The sequence below is a fragment of the Malus sylvestris genome, chromosome 15 (assembly GCF_916048215.2).
Source record: "Malus sylvestris chromosome 15, drMalSylv7.2, whole genome shotgun sequence".
NCBI classification, from domain to species: Eukaryota; Viridiplantae; Streptophyta; class Magnoliopsida; order Rosales; family Rosaceae; genus Malus; species Malus sylvestris.
In genome coordinates, this window is record NC_062274.1 from 15,906,771 (window position 1) to 15,923,887 (window position 17,117).

The 17,117-nt window shown below is 38.9% G+C and overlaps 4 protein-coding genes and 1 non-coding gene across 8 annotated transcripts; 1 reads left to right on the forward strand and 4 right to left on the reverse strand.

Annotated features, from left to right (window-relative positions):
* Positions 1 to 1,592: 1,592 nt before the first annotated feature.
* On the reverse strand, positions 1,593 to 8,114 carry LOC126604876 (zinc protease PQQL-like). 3 transcript variants are annotated; one of them, XM_050272199.1, is made up of 21 exons: positions 7,817 to 8,113; positions 7,008 to 7,254; positions 6,808 to 6,933; positions 6,534 to 6,671; positions 6,304 to 6,438; positions 5,962 to 6,219; positions 5,731 to 5,868; positions 5,562 to 5,631; positions 5,262 to 5,475; positions 4,925 to 5,030; positions 4,268 to 4,501; positions 3,931 to 4,095; positions 3,693 to 3,842; positions 3,521 to 3,612; positions 3,188 to 3,269; positions 3,010 to 3,093; positions 2,809 to 2,925; positions 2,610 to 2,720; positions 2,372 to 2,452; positions 2,086 to 2,280; positions 1,593 to 1,982 (listed from the first exon to the last, which is right to left on the reverse strand). In XM_050272199.1, the coding sequence occupies exons 1-21, from the start codon at positions 8,029 to 8,031 to the stop codon at positions 1,914 to 1,916; spliced, it is 3,027 nt and encodes a 1,008-aa protein (XP_050128156.1). In that variant the 5' UTR covers positions 8,032 to 8,113; the 3' UTR covers positions 1,593 to 1,913. The 3 variants fall into 3 exon arrangements, with proteins under 3 accessions (XP_050128156.1, XP_050128157.1, XP_050128155.1); XM_050272200.1 differs by having other exon boundaries at positions 7,008 to 7,249; positions 7,817 to 7,961; XM_050272198.1 differs by having other exon boundaries at positions 5,562 to 5,868; positions 7,817 to 8,114.
* Positions 8,115 to 8,416: 302 nt separating this feature from the next.
* On the forward strand, positions 8,417 to 11,025 carry LOC126603475 (uncharacterized). 2 transcript variants are annotated; one of them, XM_050270327.1, is made up of 7 exons: positions 8,420 to 8,971; positions 9,077 to 9,162; positions 9,836 to 9,914; positions 9,993 to 10,052; positions 10,181 to 10,302; positions 10,454 to 10,525; positions 10,677 to 11,025. In XM_050270327.1, exons 1-7 carry the CDS (start codon positions 8,576 to 8,578, stop codon positions 10,777 to 10,779), a joined length of 918 nt encoding a protein of 305 aa, XP_050126284.1. In that variant the 5' UTR covers positions 8,420 to 8,575; the 3' UTR covers positions 10,780 to 11,025. The 2 variants fall into 2 exon arrangements, with proteins under 2 accessions (XP_050126285.1, XP_050126284.1); XM_050270328.1 differs by lacking the exon at positions 10,677 to 11,025 and having other exon boundaries at positions 8,417 to 8,971; positions 10,416 to 10,525.
* A 178-nt stretch (positions 11,026 to 11,203) lies between these two features.
* On the reverse strand, positions 11,204 to 14,442 carry LOC126603474 (histone acetyltransferase type B catalytic subunit). Its single transcript, XM_050270326.1, has 10 exons — positions 14,287 to 14,442; positions 14,092 to 14,133; positions 13,397 to 13,506; positions 13,192 to 13,260; positions 13,011 to 13,049; positions 12,852 to 12,928; positions 12,656 to 12,755; positions 12,490 to 12,571; positions 12,205 to 12,365; positions 11,204 to 12,104 (listed from the first exon to the last, which is right to left on the reverse strand). The coding sequence occupies exons 1-10, from the start codon at positions 14,366 to 14,368 to the stop codon at positions 11,442 to 11,444; spliced, it is 1,425 nt and encodes a 474-aa protein (XP_050126283.1). The 5' UTR covers positions 14,369 to 14,442; the 3' UTR covers positions 11,204 to 11,441.
* A 693-nt stretch (positions 14,443 to 15,135) lies between these two features.
* LOC126603477 (60S ribosomal protein L28-1-like) lies at positions 15,136 to 17,097 on the reverse strand. The gene is made up of 4 exons (XM_050270329.1): positions 16,955 to 17,097; positions 16,647 to 16,812; positions 16,368 to 16,531; positions 15,136 to 15,487 (listed from the first exon to the last, which is right to left on the reverse strand). Exons 2-4 carry the CDS (start codon positions 16,792 to 16,794, stop codon positions 15,347 to 15,349), a joined length of 453 nt encoding a protein of 150 aa, XP_050126286.1. The 5' UTR covers positions 16,795 to 16,812; positions 16,955 to 17,097; the 3' UTR covers positions 15,136 to 15,346.
* Positions 16,086 to 16,177, reverse strand: LOC126606096 (small nucleolar RNA R24). The gene has a single exon (XR_007617118.1). It is a non-coding gene; the product is annotated as a small nucleolar RNA R24 (small nucleolar RNA).
* Positions 17,098 to 17,117: the final 20 nt, after the last annotated feature.

Here is a 17,117-nt window from a genome sequence, read left to right on the forward strand (position 1 = left end):
TGAAAAAAATGTGTTTAGGATAAGCCGTATTTTTTCTTTCGAAAATGTGTTAACAACTAATCAATTTTCGACTAACTTTTGGTAAAATGATGCTTGTCTTCACTTAAGCGGAGGAGATCTGAAATTCAACTCATGAGTTATGAATACGATATATTTTGCGTTTAATGCCTAATTGTTGCTAGCCTCATTGCGGAGAAGTAACTTTGTTGTGCCCATATGACTACATTGCAAATTTGCAATAGTCTTTATACATATGGATTATCGGAGACAACGCATATTTACTCATTGTGCCTTATAATATACGTGCACGATAGTATTGATGTGTAGACTTTAGAGCATAGTGTAAATGAATAATTATGTGTTACTGGTAACATAACATGACATTATCACCAAAAAAATTATGACTTCTGTATTATTTTTCTTTTGTAATGCATATTAAATTTTGATTTCTTGTTACACCCCTAAACCCTATTACCTTTTTTCGACCTTTTAGCTAGTGAAGCGACAAGAAACATGTCAAATTCACTCTTCTGGTACCGTTTGGTACGCAGATGGGAAGGAATGGGACGGGACGGAACAGTGGTTCCATGTTATGTTTGGTATGCGCAGGACAAAACGAGAGAGTTGTTCCGTTCTGCGTTTGGTGCGCAGGACAAACGCAGAACGGAGAACGGAACCAAAAGACAAAGAAATCGAAACAAGCTCAATAGGGGGAGTGGAAGCAGATAAACATAGGCGGATCTTTGGTTGCAAATGCAGTATTGGGCAGATCGAAGCACTACAAAATACAAAGAAATCAAAACAAGCAAATCATAAAAGAATACAAAGAAATCGAAGCACTACAAAATACAAAGAAATTCAGCAGAATTAGGAAATGGGTGTTAATGAAATCGAAACAAGCTAATCAGAAAAGAATAATAATGCCACTTCAAATTTACATGAAAATTAATTAAGGGACCTCCTGGAAGCAATTTTTTTATTTTTAGTTGTAGATGTAGTATTGGGCATATCAAAGCACTACAAAATACAAAGAAAGAGAGACCAAGAGGCTACACAATCACAATCGGATCGACCCTAGAACAGAGATGCAGAGCTAAAGTTCACAGAGAGGCTACACGAAAAAGGATGAGGAGGAAGGTTGCGAAGGGGAGATGCAGAGCTGAAGAAGTTCACAACAACAGAGAAGAGAAGATGATAGTTAGGGTTTGTTGTATGATTTAGATGATGTAAATATTAAAAAAACGAGCTATTTTTGTCTTAAATGTTATAAATATGTGTTCCACGAATGTGGAACAAGTTGTTCCCAGAGGGGAGGCGAAACGAAAAATCATCCAAAACTTGTCCCTTGAAACAATGCGTTCCACCTTTTTTAGGCGCATCAAACGTGGAACAGAACTCCCCATCCCACTCCGTTCCGTTCCGTCCCACGTTACCAAACGGTACCTCTGGTAACGTTGGATCAGATCGAACCCACGAAATTATGAAGTTGTAATACATCACTAGAAAAGTATCAAACAGTTGTAAGTTGCATCACAGACAAATTTCATCCAAGGAAATATGCATGAAAAATCAACTGTCCAGTGAAAAACATATTTTCACAAACAAATTTTCTGTTTTCCGATCATATTTATTATATTACCGGATAATTCTCTTCCAACAAAATTACTGAATACATGTTATGGAGCTGGGAAGGAAAGAAATACACATCAACGTTACACGCTACGAACGGAGCAAAAATAAATTTGTATTTGGTTCTGCAGAAATTCAGCTAGTTTCAGCTTCCTATGTACCTCTCGATTAATTGGAGCAACGAAAAAAAAACCACAGAAGCGTCCTAAATTTGTAACCAAAACGTTCGTGCTTGTTGTGTATCTAGATTCTAGAGCTCTTCTATGTAAATTTCACCTACGAGTTTAGGTGCGTCGTGAATATCTCCATAAGCAAAGACCCAAAACTGTGAGACCAGCAAGGCCGGCCAAAATCTGCCACAACCAGTAAAAACTCATTTGTCATACAGTTACTCTAAAGATTAAAAATCAGTGGAGATAATCAGTTGAAGTAAGAGGAATTTTGACTAGAACTCACCTTAGTGTGTCTTTGATAACTGGTTTCAGTAGATTGGAAGAACGATTTTAGTGACTTAAAGGGAGATGAACGGGGCATTAAAATCACTACAGTGTACTGTTTTTTGCAAGGGAAAGGTAGTATCCTTTGTAATGCTGACTGCGCCGTTGTTGGTGTCAGAGATTGTCTGACTGTGGACCGACCTTCATCTTGAATCTGTAACAGACGTTCAATAATCATTAGAATATTTGGAAACATGCTAGGAAATGTTTCTGTTTCAGTTAATAAGAGAAGACGAGCAACCAACCTCAAAACAAGTGCCAACATCACCGGAGTAGGCTCTTGACTGATAGCTGTGTAAAATCCTGTCCAACCAGTAGTAATTCTCCTGAAAGAAGGAAAATCCGCAACAGAAATCAAATGGGCTGTAATTATATCCACTTCATTCATCTCTTGCTTCCACGAAACTTTGTGCACTAGGTGATTGTCAGGAACAATGGTGTATCACCGACCAAAATGAACCCTATAATAACAAGAAAACTTACTTGAAGCCCATTTTCGTGAGCTCTTTGCTCAATTTCAAGGATGGTTGAGACATCCTCATCTGACGGCCCTTCCTCTTGAAGACGTAATATTTCATCCAAAGTAAGATCGACCTGTAATATGGTATCAAACAGCTAGTTGAACGACCAATCGATTAATAAACCAAAATAATAGGACATGTCTAACTACAAAAGCACCAACCAGCTTTGAGGAGATTTCTGGATCACAAGAAAAGTTTACGCTTATATCACCACGAACATTTGCAGTTCTGGAAGGCTTATTACCGCCAAGAAATACTGAAACACCTACAGTGTAGATCTATAGCATAGAAGGTAATAAGAAAAATTGAATTCAAAGATGAAGATGATAAATAGAAATAAAATAATATGGAGGCACGCATACCTGTCCATGTTTGAACCGTAGAACCTGCATAATTTTTGTTTCAAGAAGTTTGCTCAGGAATCCAACAATGTGAATGTCTTCTACCTGCCATATAATTGTTTTTCCTGAGTTATAAATCATCGTGAAAATTCAACTCTCCATCAAAAGCTTCGTAATATAGGACAAGAAAGCCACACACCATGGTTCCATTTTTCAGTTCCACTGGGAAGCACAGCTGGACAGAACATTGTTCTTCCACCATCTGGCTGCGAACAACTTCTCTGCAAGAACATCCAGTCCAGATTGTAAGAAGGGATTTGGACCAAGAAAAATAGGTGACTTGTCAAATAGTATTGTGAAAAACTTCAGTGGAATCCTAGATCTCAGACAAGGGCAGGAATCGACAATATTCAAACACCGAGCTTATTGGGTGATCAATGGAGTTGCTCAATCGAACAATATTTTAAACTCCTTTCAACCACAAACATAAGTATAGTATGTTTGCTGCATTCAGGTTTGTGCTCTATTCTACCTTATTCTGGTTTTAGGAAAAGTGAATGGTAGTCCTTTGAGGTCGTCACGATTAAATTGTAGGAGTGGCTCAGGAGGCTTTGGTATTCCACCCTGCATGGTAAATTACATACCTGTGAGCACATATATATATAATCCCGGTGTAAGTAGACTACAAAGGAATTTTTACTTACCAAATACTGCAATATCAGAGGAAGTGCTATAGAGGGATCAATGTTCCCAACAATCACAACGGAGAAAGTTGATGGATCCTTGAAACACTTGTTGAAATATTCACAGGCTTTCAAAGGGTCAACTTTCCGGAGATCACTTATCCTAATAGGCTGCCAAATATATATTAACCCAAAGTTGTAACTCGAATACACCAGGTGAATAAAAAACTACACTGAACACTCAGAATGGGTATCGTACCCTAAAGAAATAGGAGTTTCCGTAGTTGAGCTCCTTCACACGGTTTGCAAATGCAGTGTAAGGATCCCTGTCTTGAGCACGGACCACTTCTTCTGCCATTTGCATCACTATTTTGACATCTTCTTCTCCAGGTATTATATTTGTTGTAAACAGTTGATATACAAGCTGCCAGAACAAATATTGCAAAAGTTTTGCAGCTTCAGACGATATTGAAAAACCATGAAAAATAAAGAGAACTCCTGGCATAAAGACAAACCATGATTTTTTTAATCTAAATTTTCAACAGACAATACTCTTGTAAAATTGCGATCATGAGAGAGAGAATCATGAAGCACACCTGCAAAGCAGTTTCCAGGTCTGAGGGTGAACAATCACCAACAAAGCTTCTCATGTATGCTCCAAGTTTTGGGCTTACTTCGGCTCTCTTACCAGCAAGCATATCCATAAGAACAGAAGGTCTATAACCGTATACACCAATTTCTCCTGCAATGGTTGGCCCCATTGAGCAAGAAAAGTACTCACTTTCAGGAAGTTCAGATAAACCCCCATATGAGAACCCTGTAAAGATAACCTATGAAAATAAAGTATGGATAAGAATCACAATTCTACACGTAAAAATGACTGACACATGCTATACAACAACTTTCAGAACTTTGCTACTAACATACATGACAACAGAATGTCATATGAGACGGAAATTTCTCTACTCATGATTGGAAAGGAACAATATCAGATAAATATCTATTTCAGCCTTGAATTACTAAATGTTCCCTTCATTCATCGGAAATTGAGTTTCTTCCTTTCTCTTTCATCCCTAGCCTTATAGAATACTGATTAATTACTACGATGAATGTTCTCTTATGTTCAGAACTACAACTTCAAACAACCAAGCGACAAATTGACGAAGCTTTAGAGCAAACTAGAATAATGAGATTCACACAGTTTGTCCATTGATCTTGAACTACAGATATTTCATTGACTGCACTGAGTTTACCTGGTCATCGAGGAAGTTGGTACACTTATAGCAAACTCTCATTCCGTTTGACAAAATTAACTCAGTAGCTTCAATATTTGAATATTCAACCTGCTGCACAATATTCCTGAAACAAATAATTTATAAAGGGAATGAATGTAGAACAAATAATTCATAGAGCCGATAATGGATGTAGAAAATGCAAAAAAAAAAAAAAAAAAAAAAACCACAAAATTTACACACAGAAACGATTCCCACGTGAACAGGAGAAGGAATAACACACACACACACACAAGGGAGAAAAATAAATAAATACATATGATGATATGAATTGCTGAGACGTTAGGTCCAAAAATACCCCGGATTAGGTTTTGTATTAACAATTTCCTCTGGAATCTGTTCCTCATCCCAAGGAGAAATTATTCTTTCTTCCTCAAGGCGATTGACCTTTGATACAACATGTTTTAGATCATTGGCTATTGCAGAAGCTCGTGGCTCAATTGTCTTAATGACACAGCTACATGATGTCTGTAACTTCACTGCATATTTGGATACCTCTGCTGCGGTTATATCTACAGGTATAAAAGTCGGGATGAGAACAGCTATACATTTCTTTTATAACCATCAAATTACTATATCCAAATATGCAATGACTCACGAGGTAGAAGAGTCTTCTGGAGTTGAGCTTCATATTCAATCCCAATAACAGGTTCATTGCGGAGAAAATGCTGCCCAAAGAAATACAAAGGCATAGCATTATACCAAATCAATACAAACATTACATAAGAAAATTGGAAGTTTACAAGAAAACTACAATCTGAAAATACCTGTAAATACTCATCACGTAAGCTAGTTGACTGCATTTGATCACGCTCCAAATAGGCAGATTCAATCTCTGACATCAGTAAAGCTCGAACAATAGACACCTCCCGTTCTGAAAAGCCATGTAATCGTACCCTTGCAACCTAAAATAGTGAAATGTAAGTGTTATTAAAAGTAGTTCCAAATTAAAAAGAAAATCAATCAAGTATATTTCTAGTATTGGATGAAAACCCTGCCTCAATCAGCATTGATTCTAGTGCCTCAACAGTCCCCTTTTCTTTACAAGATGAAGTCATTATATAAGCCTTCAACGGATTAACAAGAACGTCAGCAGAAGCCGAGCATGAAAAATAGGGCGGGTCCTTTCTACGAGATATTTTAAAGAACCTCTGGTTTAGAGCGTAAAGGAACATGGACTCCGCCAGTAAATCCCTATAGTCCCTCACTGTTTTCAGCTCATCAGCTGCCATCTTATAGCTAATAATCACTGCAGACTGTCACAAGAAATTTTCTACATTAGAACTGAAATGTTCCATTTAGATTGGTACAAACACGAGTGTGATTTATTCCGTACTAACCCCAGAAGCTTCAGATTCAACAAAACATGAAAAACGCGGCTCTTCATGAGAAGGAACTGGATAACTTGGTATGGGAGGAGGGTCAGGTGCTGAAATTTTACGTCCAAATTGATCCCTTATCAACTCTACTACATTCTGAGAGAAAGGAAGAGAGAGATTGTTAATAAATCTTTTTTACAAACTACCCTTATAAATCCAAAGTAAACATTAACATGTCGACAATAGCAAACCTGCGTATCAGAGAAATCTCCAACAGCTATCACTGCCATATTGCTTAAATGGTACCACTTCTTATAAAACTGCTTCACAGTCTCAGGAGAAACAGTTCGAATCACCTTCTCTAAACCAATCGGTAAACGCTCAGCATACTGCAATCAAAAGAAAGTTTTGCATACTCAGAATGCTGTTGGAGTGTAAAAGCATTAAAGGTGATGACTTATTTTATAGAATAAAAAATCTCCTGATCAAGGTAGTCCGGGAATATAAGCCTTTTAGTGGAAGTACCTTAGAATCTTCCATCATTAGAATCCAATGTGCATCCTGCATCCTTCCTGTAGCATTTCGGTTTCCTCTGTACTCTTCCATAACAGCACCCCTTTCTCTTTCTAAATCATCTTTTGAGACACGAACCTGGAAATTGCAAGTAATTAAACCCAGGAGTAAAAATGTTGAGGATTACCGAACAAGGTGAAACTAGTTTATACCTCAGAACTGAATTCGGCCAAAACTGAAATGGCCTCAGATAACAGCTCAAGCTTATCTACAGGAACAAATAACTCGTAAACAGTGTCATCGGCGGATGTAACTGCATTCTGACAAGCGCCAAATTCTGCTCCGATACTTTCAAGAAACCTTACTATATCATGATTTGTGTACTTCTTAGTTGCACTGAAAGCAAGATGCTCAACAATGTGAGCAACTCCTCGTTCGTCCTCCTCTTCCAAAACTGATCTGCCATGAACCCGATAATATAAAAAACCCTCTATAGATTCAAGCATACATTCATACATGAAAGTTCCGAACCTATCTAGTCAGTAGTTTTTCGCTAACTCAACGAACAATACAATTTTCCAACTCAAGCACCGTCATTGTGGGAAAAACACCATTACTTTGGTTTTCTAAGCGGTGTCACTATGTTTACTTCAACCCGTGTAATTCGACTTTAGTTACTTGGTAATTCCCAAGGGGGAAACACAAATTTTCCTCTTATTCACTCAATACATTGCTCGGTTTCGGCATCTATAATCAAAATCTCATCAAAATCTCAGTTCGTTGTCTTTGGGTCAAATCACATTACCCTAATTCCACAGTACAAAACCAACTGACCAACCAAATTCAACAACCTAGTTCATCAAACCCCATTAACAACACAAAACAACTAAATTAAGCAGACAAAAGCAACCGACCCAAGCAACACAAATCAACGACCAAACAAACAAAACCAACAACATTAAAGAAAACAAACCCAATTGAAAGTACAAACAAAAAAAAAAGCAATTATATATACACATACCCGACTTTGACAGCAAGAGCGAGGGCAGCTCTCATTCGGGGCTTAGAATTGCAACGGACATAGTAAGAGAGGCCATTGTCAAGCCTGCCGTAGTCAACTCCGACAGGTTGGTCTCCGAGCTCCTGGTCCATGTCTACGGTCAGCAGCTTCAGCGACCGGAACCCATGTTTCTTCACTATCTTCGAGGTGGTGGTCTCCGCCGGAAGCAAATCCATGTCCTTCTGTAGCAATTTCCGAATTGGGAAATTTGGGACTCACTTAAAAATTGCAGATTTCAGTGGATTGTTGGCAAAGATTGAAAATTTGATAATATTAAAAATAATAATAAAATTGTGTCCATATCTTGGGTCTCAGCCCACCCGAAATAGACTTGGGCCCTTACTTTTTCCTCTGGATTACACTGTTATGGGCACGTCTGTTATATGTGTTGTATTAGAAATATGGATAACTCTGCTCAACTTTTAAGACTAATCTTATATTTATTCAATTTTTTTTTTAAATATTCTAAATAACTACTTAATATTTTAGAACATAAGTGTTCGTTAGGTCATTAAAATTAAGTGATTAAGAACATACACAATTACTCTCGTCAATATTGGGTAGAATGTTTTAAGTTTAACTTCAGTTGGCGACGAGGTGGACACTATTTTATCTTACCGCTTTCAGAAGCAGCCCAAACAGCCCCTCACATTGCATTGCTTCACTCTCCGAGTCTTTCATTCTTCAGCTCCGTTCAGCCTACAGAGGCGCACGTTAACCATGCTTAATCTACACACCCGCTCACCCGTTCTTCAACCTCCCTGCACTCCCTTATCCATGTTTTCCCGCGACACAAACCGCTTCCCGCCATTTAGTACCGTTGGACTTCACTTTCAGAGCTTTTCTGCACAGCCGGGGCAGCTCAGGACCTCCGTATTCGTCGCAAAAGCGGGTCGGAGCCTAAGGCTGAAGACCCAGGAAGCGAGTGACGGAGAAGAAGATAAAGACGGCGGCTTTGTGGATATAGATTTCGAAGTTGCAGCTGAATCCGAAGACGGGTTTCCGGGTCGAACCGGCTTCGGAGGGAGAGAGGAAGAAAAGGACTTTGATCGAGATCCCGAGTTTGCTGAAATTATGGGTGCTTGTCTTGATGACCCAGAAAAAGCTAGGTCCAAGGTAATCCCTTTTTTTGGATAATTTGACGTTTGTGTTGTTTGGAATTGTTGAGGTTTAAGGATTTTTTTTTTTTTAATGTTTAAGGATATTTGAACCAAATTTCAGATGGAAGATAGGTTGAGGAAGAAAAGGAACAAGATTTTGCAGACAAAGTCTGGTTCAGGGCTGCCCATGAATGTGACATTCAACAAGTAAGTTGAGATGATGTAGGAACACAAAGCAATTTGTTAGTGTGATTTTTTGGTCCATTTTCTGGATTGTTCATGCTGTGATGCTTAGTATTGTATCCCGACGAGCCGAAATCATAGCTATTAGTTATAGTTCAGTAGTAACACTGAGTAATGGAGTAAATTTTGAATGAGCCTCTCGAAAGCTGAAGCAAATAAATGAATTTTTGTTCCCGTGCGAACATGCTTGACGGACAGCGCACGTCAGAAATTTTGTATAAAATGCTATTTTGATTTATTTTCAATCTAATTGTGAATTTGTGCATTAAGGATGTTTACTCGATGAACTAAGACCTCATGTCTTCTTTGAATGTATGTGATCTTTGTTTCTTTTGGTATGGCTTCTTTTCGAAATGAGTCAAATGACTGCTATTAGGTTGAGGAGCTCGGGATTGAAAAAACCGAACTGGTTTCACTGTCCTCATGTGTTGTATGCTCAAAAAAAAAGGAACCCTGTTCTCATTCCTAGAACTAAGCTCTATCAGCGACTTTTGATGGGTCAGACGAAATGCGTTGTGCCTAATCCCTGCTTCTTTGTCATATGTTATATTGTCAAGCTATCACTGGTCTTGTTTGTTCGATATCTGCTGAAACATACAGAATTACTAACTTGCTCTTGGGTCTTGGCCACTGACAGCTTTGGTTTCTCAAACTCGTATATATGGTTTGAATTCTACAACACTCCGTTGGAGCAAGATGTTACCTTAATCTCTGATGTAAGTAACTTATCTTACCTTGAAATTATATCACTTTGTAATGTATGCAGTAACATACTTGACCTGGCTTGTCTACAGACCATTCGATCATGGCACATCATTGGGCGCATGGGTGGATGCAATTCCATGAATATGCAGGTAAATTTTCAACCAGTCTATAAAATTTCGGTTTAGACTTCATGAGTCGGTAACCAGTAGAAATATACTGTACATGATGCGAATTTTTGAGGCATACGTCCTCACCCTCTTTAATTTCATTCATGCAGTTGTCACAGTCTCCTTTTGATAAACGACCAAGTTATGATGCGATTCAGGGAGCAAATGTGACCCCAACTACTTTTTACAATATCGGAGATCTTGAGGTTCAGGACAACTTAGCACGTGTTTGGTATGGAGCTCAACTAGTATTTCTAGACATGCTGTAGTCTTTATAATTTGAGACTTTACCGTGACGCTTCGTTTCATGCTGATGCTTTTATGCCATTGGGAATGGAAGTGCAGATGGTTCTTGCTCACCAATCTGATGAAAATTTTGGCAGGGTGGATATCGGCACCAGTGAACCATTGCTACTGGATGTTCTAATAAACGCATTGACTCAGATAAGCTCCGAGTGCGCCTCTAACATCCCTATATCTTCTACGCATCTTTGTTCACATCTTCTGATGTTGCGTGTTTAATGCCTTGTCCTAGATTAAAAAACTTTTTCGTTTCTTATTTCGGATGTTCATTCTAACTCTTATCCCTTGATTGGTGTTAAACAGCTTTGTCGGAATCAAGCAAGTGGTGTTTGGTGGATCTGAATTTGAAAACTGGAAGGAGAACATGACATCAGAGGATGCAGGTTATAGCATCCACAACATTTAGCCAATTCGCGGTGCATTGGAGATTTCTATACAATGCAGTTAAGTCATGGCTTTTTACGCTCAACATCTGAGGGTTGAAGATCTCAGACTCGGTACAAATACAGTCAGGATTGCAGACATTGGGGCAAGCCAATTCAGTGATAACTTCAAGTCGCGTACCTCATGTTTTTTATCCTCGTGGTTTCGGTTATTCGGATTACGGAAAATTTTGAAACTTGCACAACATCCATTGACAATTTTCTTCGCACCTTTTTCCCTTCGTTAGAAACTTTGTGATGTATATATGTTCATTTCCAAGGAGAAACTAAAGTGTTGAGATTTTCGACAAAACAAGGACGTGATCGGTAGCGCAGGAAGGAGCAAGGGGGAATGGAGGTAAGAAGAAAAGGTTTTGGTTCCAGGGGCGAGAATACGAGTAGACTCGGTTCACAACAATTATGAATGAATAAAAAGTTACGGAAGTAGCATGTTAAAGGCATTAGCTGCTCAAACTTACTGCTAATAAAGTTGTGCAAATATTCAGATGACATAAGCTAGAATCACGCATAAACTCAGTAATTTACAGATAAGCTTCCTCCGATATCCCAATCCACAAAACCAGTTTTCGCCTAACAAATTGCATCACTGGGTTAACTGCAACCGCATCAGAAGAATCGAAGTCCATTATGATGCCTCCGCAGCGAGGGAGATCTGCGAAGACACTCTCTCAGCTACTGATTTGATCTCTTTCACTCTCTCCTCAACTAATTGCTGGAGTTGCTCTTCCTGATTTGGTTGATTTTCGTCTATCTGAACAGTACCAGTAGCTTCACCGGCCTGTGACCTGAACATGACAAATGACATCTCCGGCTCATATTCGCTTGGAACTTCAACCACTCGCTTCCCACCCGCCCCAGAATCTTTTCCTATGAGATCTTCCTTCATGCGATTAGAAATAATTCCCACAAAATCCTCCATGTACTTGTCCACAGGATCAAGGCCGAGATAAAGGAAAACATCCCAGCACTGAAGAAACTGTTTCTTGTTAATTTTCAAACTTTTCCGGGCATCCTCAATGACACTAGTAGCTGGCATGAGTCGAGGAGTGTGTGTCTTCTTCGACAACTTTCCTTGCTTCAGTTGCGAAACTGCTGAGTTAACCGCATCCTTGATTGGGTCAAACTTATGAAGGCGTAGTACATCAACACAAGTACGTACATGTTGGAAGTAATCTAATGGTTCTTCAACTGTGAGGTCATGGACGTTTTCAGATACTGCAACATCATTGAGAGCCTCAAGAAGGTATCGTCCATAACCCTTGTGTTGGTAAGGAGGCAATACCAATATCTGACATCAACAAAGATTCTAGTAAAGAACAGCACCAATAGTGCACAAACAACGAAGGTAATGAGAAATACTACATAAGTGATATTGACAAGGAGCAAACCTGACTGAGCCGCAACCGAGAACTATCAGGATAATGGTAAAAACGATAAACAGCTGTAAAACCAAGCAATATATTGTAGATGTCCCCCTTCTCATCTATTTTGTTCTGGATCAGGACATACAGCTCCCATCTTGGATCCACAACATCGATCGGACTGCTACCTAATCCAAAAAACAGCAACTGATGTCACAGTGAGTCATGTACTGCACTCCCCTCCCCTCTCTTTCCATAACAGAAAGAAACTACCAGTGTTGTCTGATAAGACAAGGTAACTGAAGAGATTACCATCAACAAGAAGAAGAACAAGAGGAATCAAGTGACTGTAAAGGTTCCCAGCAGCTGTCTTGCCCACAACCAAGCGAACAACCTGAACATAGTCACTGTTATTCCAAAATGCAAGAAAATTTGTCATATTTTAGATACTGCGAAAAAGCTTGCCACATCAAAGCACCTGCAAATCAGAAGTGGTTGCTCCAAGCTGACCATTACAATAACTTATTTGTCCATTAGAGGTCTTGCACTGTAACACCTCCCCGGTTGTGACCATGTATCTGCACACGTATTAAATGGTGGAATTCATGATATTAAGTAAACAAAAAAAATCTAAATGTTTTTGCACTCAACGAAAGGAATGCAAAATTCATTACCTAATCAAATTTCTCTGCGTTGAAAAAGTTTGAAGGAACTCCTCTTCACTCTCAACGAGGGTCTCAGCAAAAATTCTCTGGAGAATATTACTGACTTAGCACCAGAACTAACAACATACTAAACAAAAGTGATGGTTTAAATTGGGAAGCAAGGCATACCTGAAGAGCTGCTTTCAAATTGGTGATCCCTTTTCCACCCTTATAACATTTAGAAATTGCTATCAGTAAAATTTTCTTGATAAAGAGGAAGATAGGAGCACAAGTAATAAGCAAAGTTGGCAGATAGAACAGAGAGAGAGAGAGAGAGAGAGAGAGAGATCAACAGAACAAGAGTACTTACATCAGTTGTGCTCTCAAATGCAATATCAGCATACGCATGAAAGGATAAACTGCTAACCCATATCGTAATCTGCATCCGCAGAAAGATTAAAACAAAGCCATTCTAAATCACTCCATTCAAACTATTAAAATAGCTTTTGAAATTACTTGCACCGGTGCAGCAAATTCTGTGAAGGTAAACTTCAAATGGTACGCACAAAGATTACCTTCAATCCTTTGTAACCATATATCTTCCCATCATCATCAAAAGAGCTATTCAAATCAACAGGCTCAATACAAAAACTGTCTGTAGAACCCACTTCCTCTTTGCTAGAAACTATGATCGTAGCCATTGATTAAGCATGCATGTAAAAATAGAGATATATTATTAAAATAAATTAAGCACAACAAAACCATTATCATTGAATTTCAGATCGAGGAGAACGAAAGTATTATAAAAATGTAAAACATTATTATCACAGTCGACAATTAAACTTTTCCAACAAATCTGAAAATCCATAAAGCAACCAACTGCGTCTATTCTTAACATCCTCCATCTAAACTATTAAGCATTCTAGGACTTGCAACTCAATCATGTAACTATCTTATTTTCCACTCAGCCAAAAATCAACACTTTTCGATTACTGACAGAATACCAACCTTAAGTCCAATAAATCAAACTTAAAAATCAAAACTCCCATTTTCCGCCACCGCAGTTACTGATTAATCAAACAGCTGGAATGAATGAAATCCCACCCAAAACGAAAAAAATTGTTTCTTGCCAAGGGAACTACTTTACAGAACCAGAACAAGATACCGAACAGCAAATCATCATACAAAAACGTTAACTCAAAGTTAAAATCGGCAGAATTAAGCACACTAATCAAATAATCCCAAAAAAAACGCATAAAACCCATCATACCTAGGTAAATCTTGATGCAATCTTTGGCCTCCAGTCCAGCATCTGCTCCCAAATCGACAAAACAAACAAAATCAATGAATTTAGGGCAGAAACAGAAATAAAAATTGAAATTTGAGTAGAATACGTGGAACTATGGAAGTGCATTCTAAAAACAACGGAAACATAACTGAGGAAACGGATGCCAGAAGGACTCACCGACGCTGGAGAAGCCGACGCGACGTCGTTTCTTAGGTTCGGTGGCGGTGGGATCGGCGGAGGCTCCTTGCTTCTGCACCATTTTTCGAATTAGGGTTTCCGGAGCTGGAAATGGGAGGGAGAGAGGCGGGAAAATTACACTGTTGCAAATTGGGACGTCTGTGATATTTATAGCGGAAATTGGTAAAGATAACTCTCACGTGCAATGCACGTGTTACTCGTTCCAATTTTCATATTTTTGTTTTGTCAAAATTCCAATTTTTGAAATGTTGAATTTCACCGGTGTAGACACGGTTCGGCTCGGTTTAGTTTGGTCTGGTTTCTTTTGGAACCTGAAACTCAAACCGAATCATATAAAGTATTTGGATTTGAAGTTGAACAATAGGGGTCATATCAATACAATCAAACCAAATCAAACAAATCAAAAAACTTTAGTATTGTCGGTTTAGATTTGGTTTGAGTTTATGCCAAAAAGATCTTATTTTTCCCTTCGTTTTGAGATTGTTTTGGATCTTAAAAACCAAATTTGCACAAAACATAAACAAGTATTCCAAGTTTCCAACAACGAAATCGATCGAGCACACACGCTTCAGCCTTTGTTTAACTTCAATACTCGAAGTAAACCAATTTATGCAAGTATTTTTAGAACCAAATTCTTATAAGGTAAATCGGGCTGGTTTGGTACGCCTCGACTTCAATTAGTTAATAAAAAATGAAGTGAAAGATAAATTTTGGTTTAAACTGTCATTCATTAACCATAACCTTAAGCCATCTTGCAATGAAATAGCCAGAGTGAACCATTCACATGCAGGTGTAGAAATTGCAACACTGAGCTCTGTGATCGAGATATTTCTAAAAACTAGATTGCATTACGAAATTAATCTTCAGCAAAATTTGGCGACAGAAACAAAACACTATCCTTCCTTTGTTCAGTCAAAGGGCTAGTCTTAATGTTCATCACGAGAAAATACAAGATCTAAAACCGGAAATCATGTCTCTCCTTGGACCTGGAAAAGGGAACTAAACACCAAATGAACACAACGATGACACATTTTTCCCCTCACTTCCTACCGGGGGTCTTGACAGCCTGCCTGTTCCTCTTCTTCACACCGGACTTGGCAACCCTGAGACTCTTGTGAACGGCACTGAGCCTGGCAAGGGCAGCTCTCTTCAAATCAGGTCTGTAGAAGTTATCCGCAACCTGTAACACGTCACAATCAAATAACTATTCAGTGAGTGCAGAATTCAATCAAAGTTTGCATTGTGCAATGAGAGAAATAAGAGGAATCAGATAATCTGGCATGGACATTCAACCCTATAGTTCAATTATCGTTGCATGATTTACATCAATCTATTTAATCATCTCAGAAACATGTATGCATGAGAGAGAGAGAGAGAGTGTGTGTGTGTGTGTGTGTTTGTGTGTTCATATTTCGGGTAGCCTAGAAAGCATGGACACTAAACGAATTCGAAAAGTTATTACTTTACTGAGAGGTTTTCACAGGGAAAAAACAATGTAAGCATTTCAAATGTAAAAGAACACAAACTACACTACAATAAAACTATGGTCATCAAAATTGGATGAACATCTGAAAACAAGATATAACGATACAGTTTTTAAGACGGGCCTGAAAGGCGAATTTTGATTTTACTTCAGGTGTCGCTAATGTATTCAGGTCTTCAAAAACCATATTAATCATCCATCAATCACTCAACAAAACATATATATATGCCAATCTGACTGAAACTTCAAAAAAAAAAAACAAAAAACAAAAGCCCAAATTGTATTAGCTAAAGAGGGTGCTCAGAAGCCAAGCGTAACAAATGTATTTCATCGAAAATACCACACAAAGCAGGATTTTCTTACGTGTTAGCTGCTCATCACTGCTAAAAAGTAACTAACATAGCACATTACACATGAACAACTAGGGCTACACAAAGATGATAATATGGCAACGAAATTGCGATTACAATCAATTTAATCCAAGGATTATTGATATTAAGCATATCGATAATTCGACTCATACAGCAATACTCAATTAGCTAAATCCAAAGCTTATGCTAATCACATTGTTAATTACCTGATTGGTAACAGCCTTGGCGGCGCGGGGAAACTCCTTTCGGATCACAGACTTGTGGAGCAGACTGGCGGGCTTGTTCTGCTTCTTGGTCTTGGTGGTGGCGAGCACCACAGACTGGTCTTTGCCTCCTGCCTGAATAGTAACCGTCTTCTTGTTCGCCAAACCTAGAAATCCCCCACCGAAACAAACAGATGGTTAGAACGACGATTCGGCTTCCCGGGGTTTTACATTCTTTTATTTTCCCCGGAAACAAACAGAAGGTAAGAAAGGAAAATTTACCGGAATGCTTGTAGGAATGGAGGTTGTAGAGGTTGTTGGGCTCCTTGCTGAAGCGGACACCGGCGTTGCCGCGGCCAAACTCCTTCACCAAGAAGGAGTTGTTCTTCTTCACGATCTCCCAGATCAGTTGTCCCGGAACGGTTGTCATGGCGCCTGGATTCCGCTGCTGCAAAAATCACAAGAAAAATCAACGGCTCAGATTCAACACCGAGACCAAAAATGATTCGATAGAAACCGTGATCTGAGTCAACGGAGAGACAGAAATGGAATCGGAGCTCGAGAGATCTCGGCGACGGCGGTGGACTTACATCTGCAGAGGCAGAGAGAGACTGAGAGAGGGAAGGAGGCTCCGTTGGTTTACCAGTGTAGCTGCTCAAGATTTCGTTTATATAGTCGTCGTTAACAAAAACCCTACACTCTTAAAACGATCAGCTGAGAATGTAAATGACGACCTGTATCATTATAAAGTCA

Coding starts and splice junctions, on each gene's coding strand:
- LOC126604876 (XM_050272198.1), bottom strand. CDS start 8,031: ATGGATTTGCTTCCGGCGGAGACCACCACCTCGAAGATAGTGAAGAAA. Junction 6,220..6,303: donor TTGAATCTGAAGCTTCTGGG/GTTAGTACGGAA, acceptor TTCTTGTGACAG/TCTGCAGTGATTATTAGCTA. Junction 5,869..5,961: donor TAGAATCAATGCTGATTGAG/GCAGGGTTTTCA, acceptor TCACTATTTTAG/GTTGCAAGGGTACGATTACA.
- LOC126603475 (XM_050270327.1), top strand. CDS start 8,576: ATGCTTAATCTACACACCCGCTCACCCGTTCTTCAACCTCCCTGCACT. Junction 9,163..9,835: donor ATGAATGTGACATTCAACAA/GTAAGTTGAGAT, acceptor GGCCACTGACAG/CTTTGGTTTCTCAAACTCGT. Junction 10,303..10,453: donor GACAACTTAGCACGTGTTTG/GTATGGAGCTCA, acceptor AAATTTTGGCAG/GGTGGATATCGGCACCAGTG.
- LOC126603474 (XM_050270326.1), bottom strand. CDS start 14,368: ATGGTGCAGAAGCAAGGAGCCTCCGCCGATCCCACCGCCACCGAACCT. Junction 12,929..13,010: donor ATTTGAAAGCAGCTCTTCAG/GTATGCCTTGCT, acceptor AATATTCTCCAG/AGAATTTTTGCTGAGACCCT. Junction 12,756..12,851: donor ACGCAGAGAAATTTGATTAG/GTAATGAATTTT, acceptor ATACGTGTGCAG/ATACATGGTCACAACCGGGG.
- LOC126603477 (XM_050270329.1), bottom strand. CDS start 16,794: ATGACAACCGTTCCGGGACAACTGATCTGGGAGATCGTGAAGAAGAAC. Junction 16,532..16,646: donor CCATTCCTACAAGCATTCCG/GTAAATTTTCCT, acceptor GGGGATTTCTAG/GTTTGGCGAACAAGAAGACG. Junction 15,488..16,367: donor CCAAGGCTGTTACCAATCAG/GTAATTAACAAT, acceptor GACGTGTTACAG/GTTGCGGATAACTTCTACAG.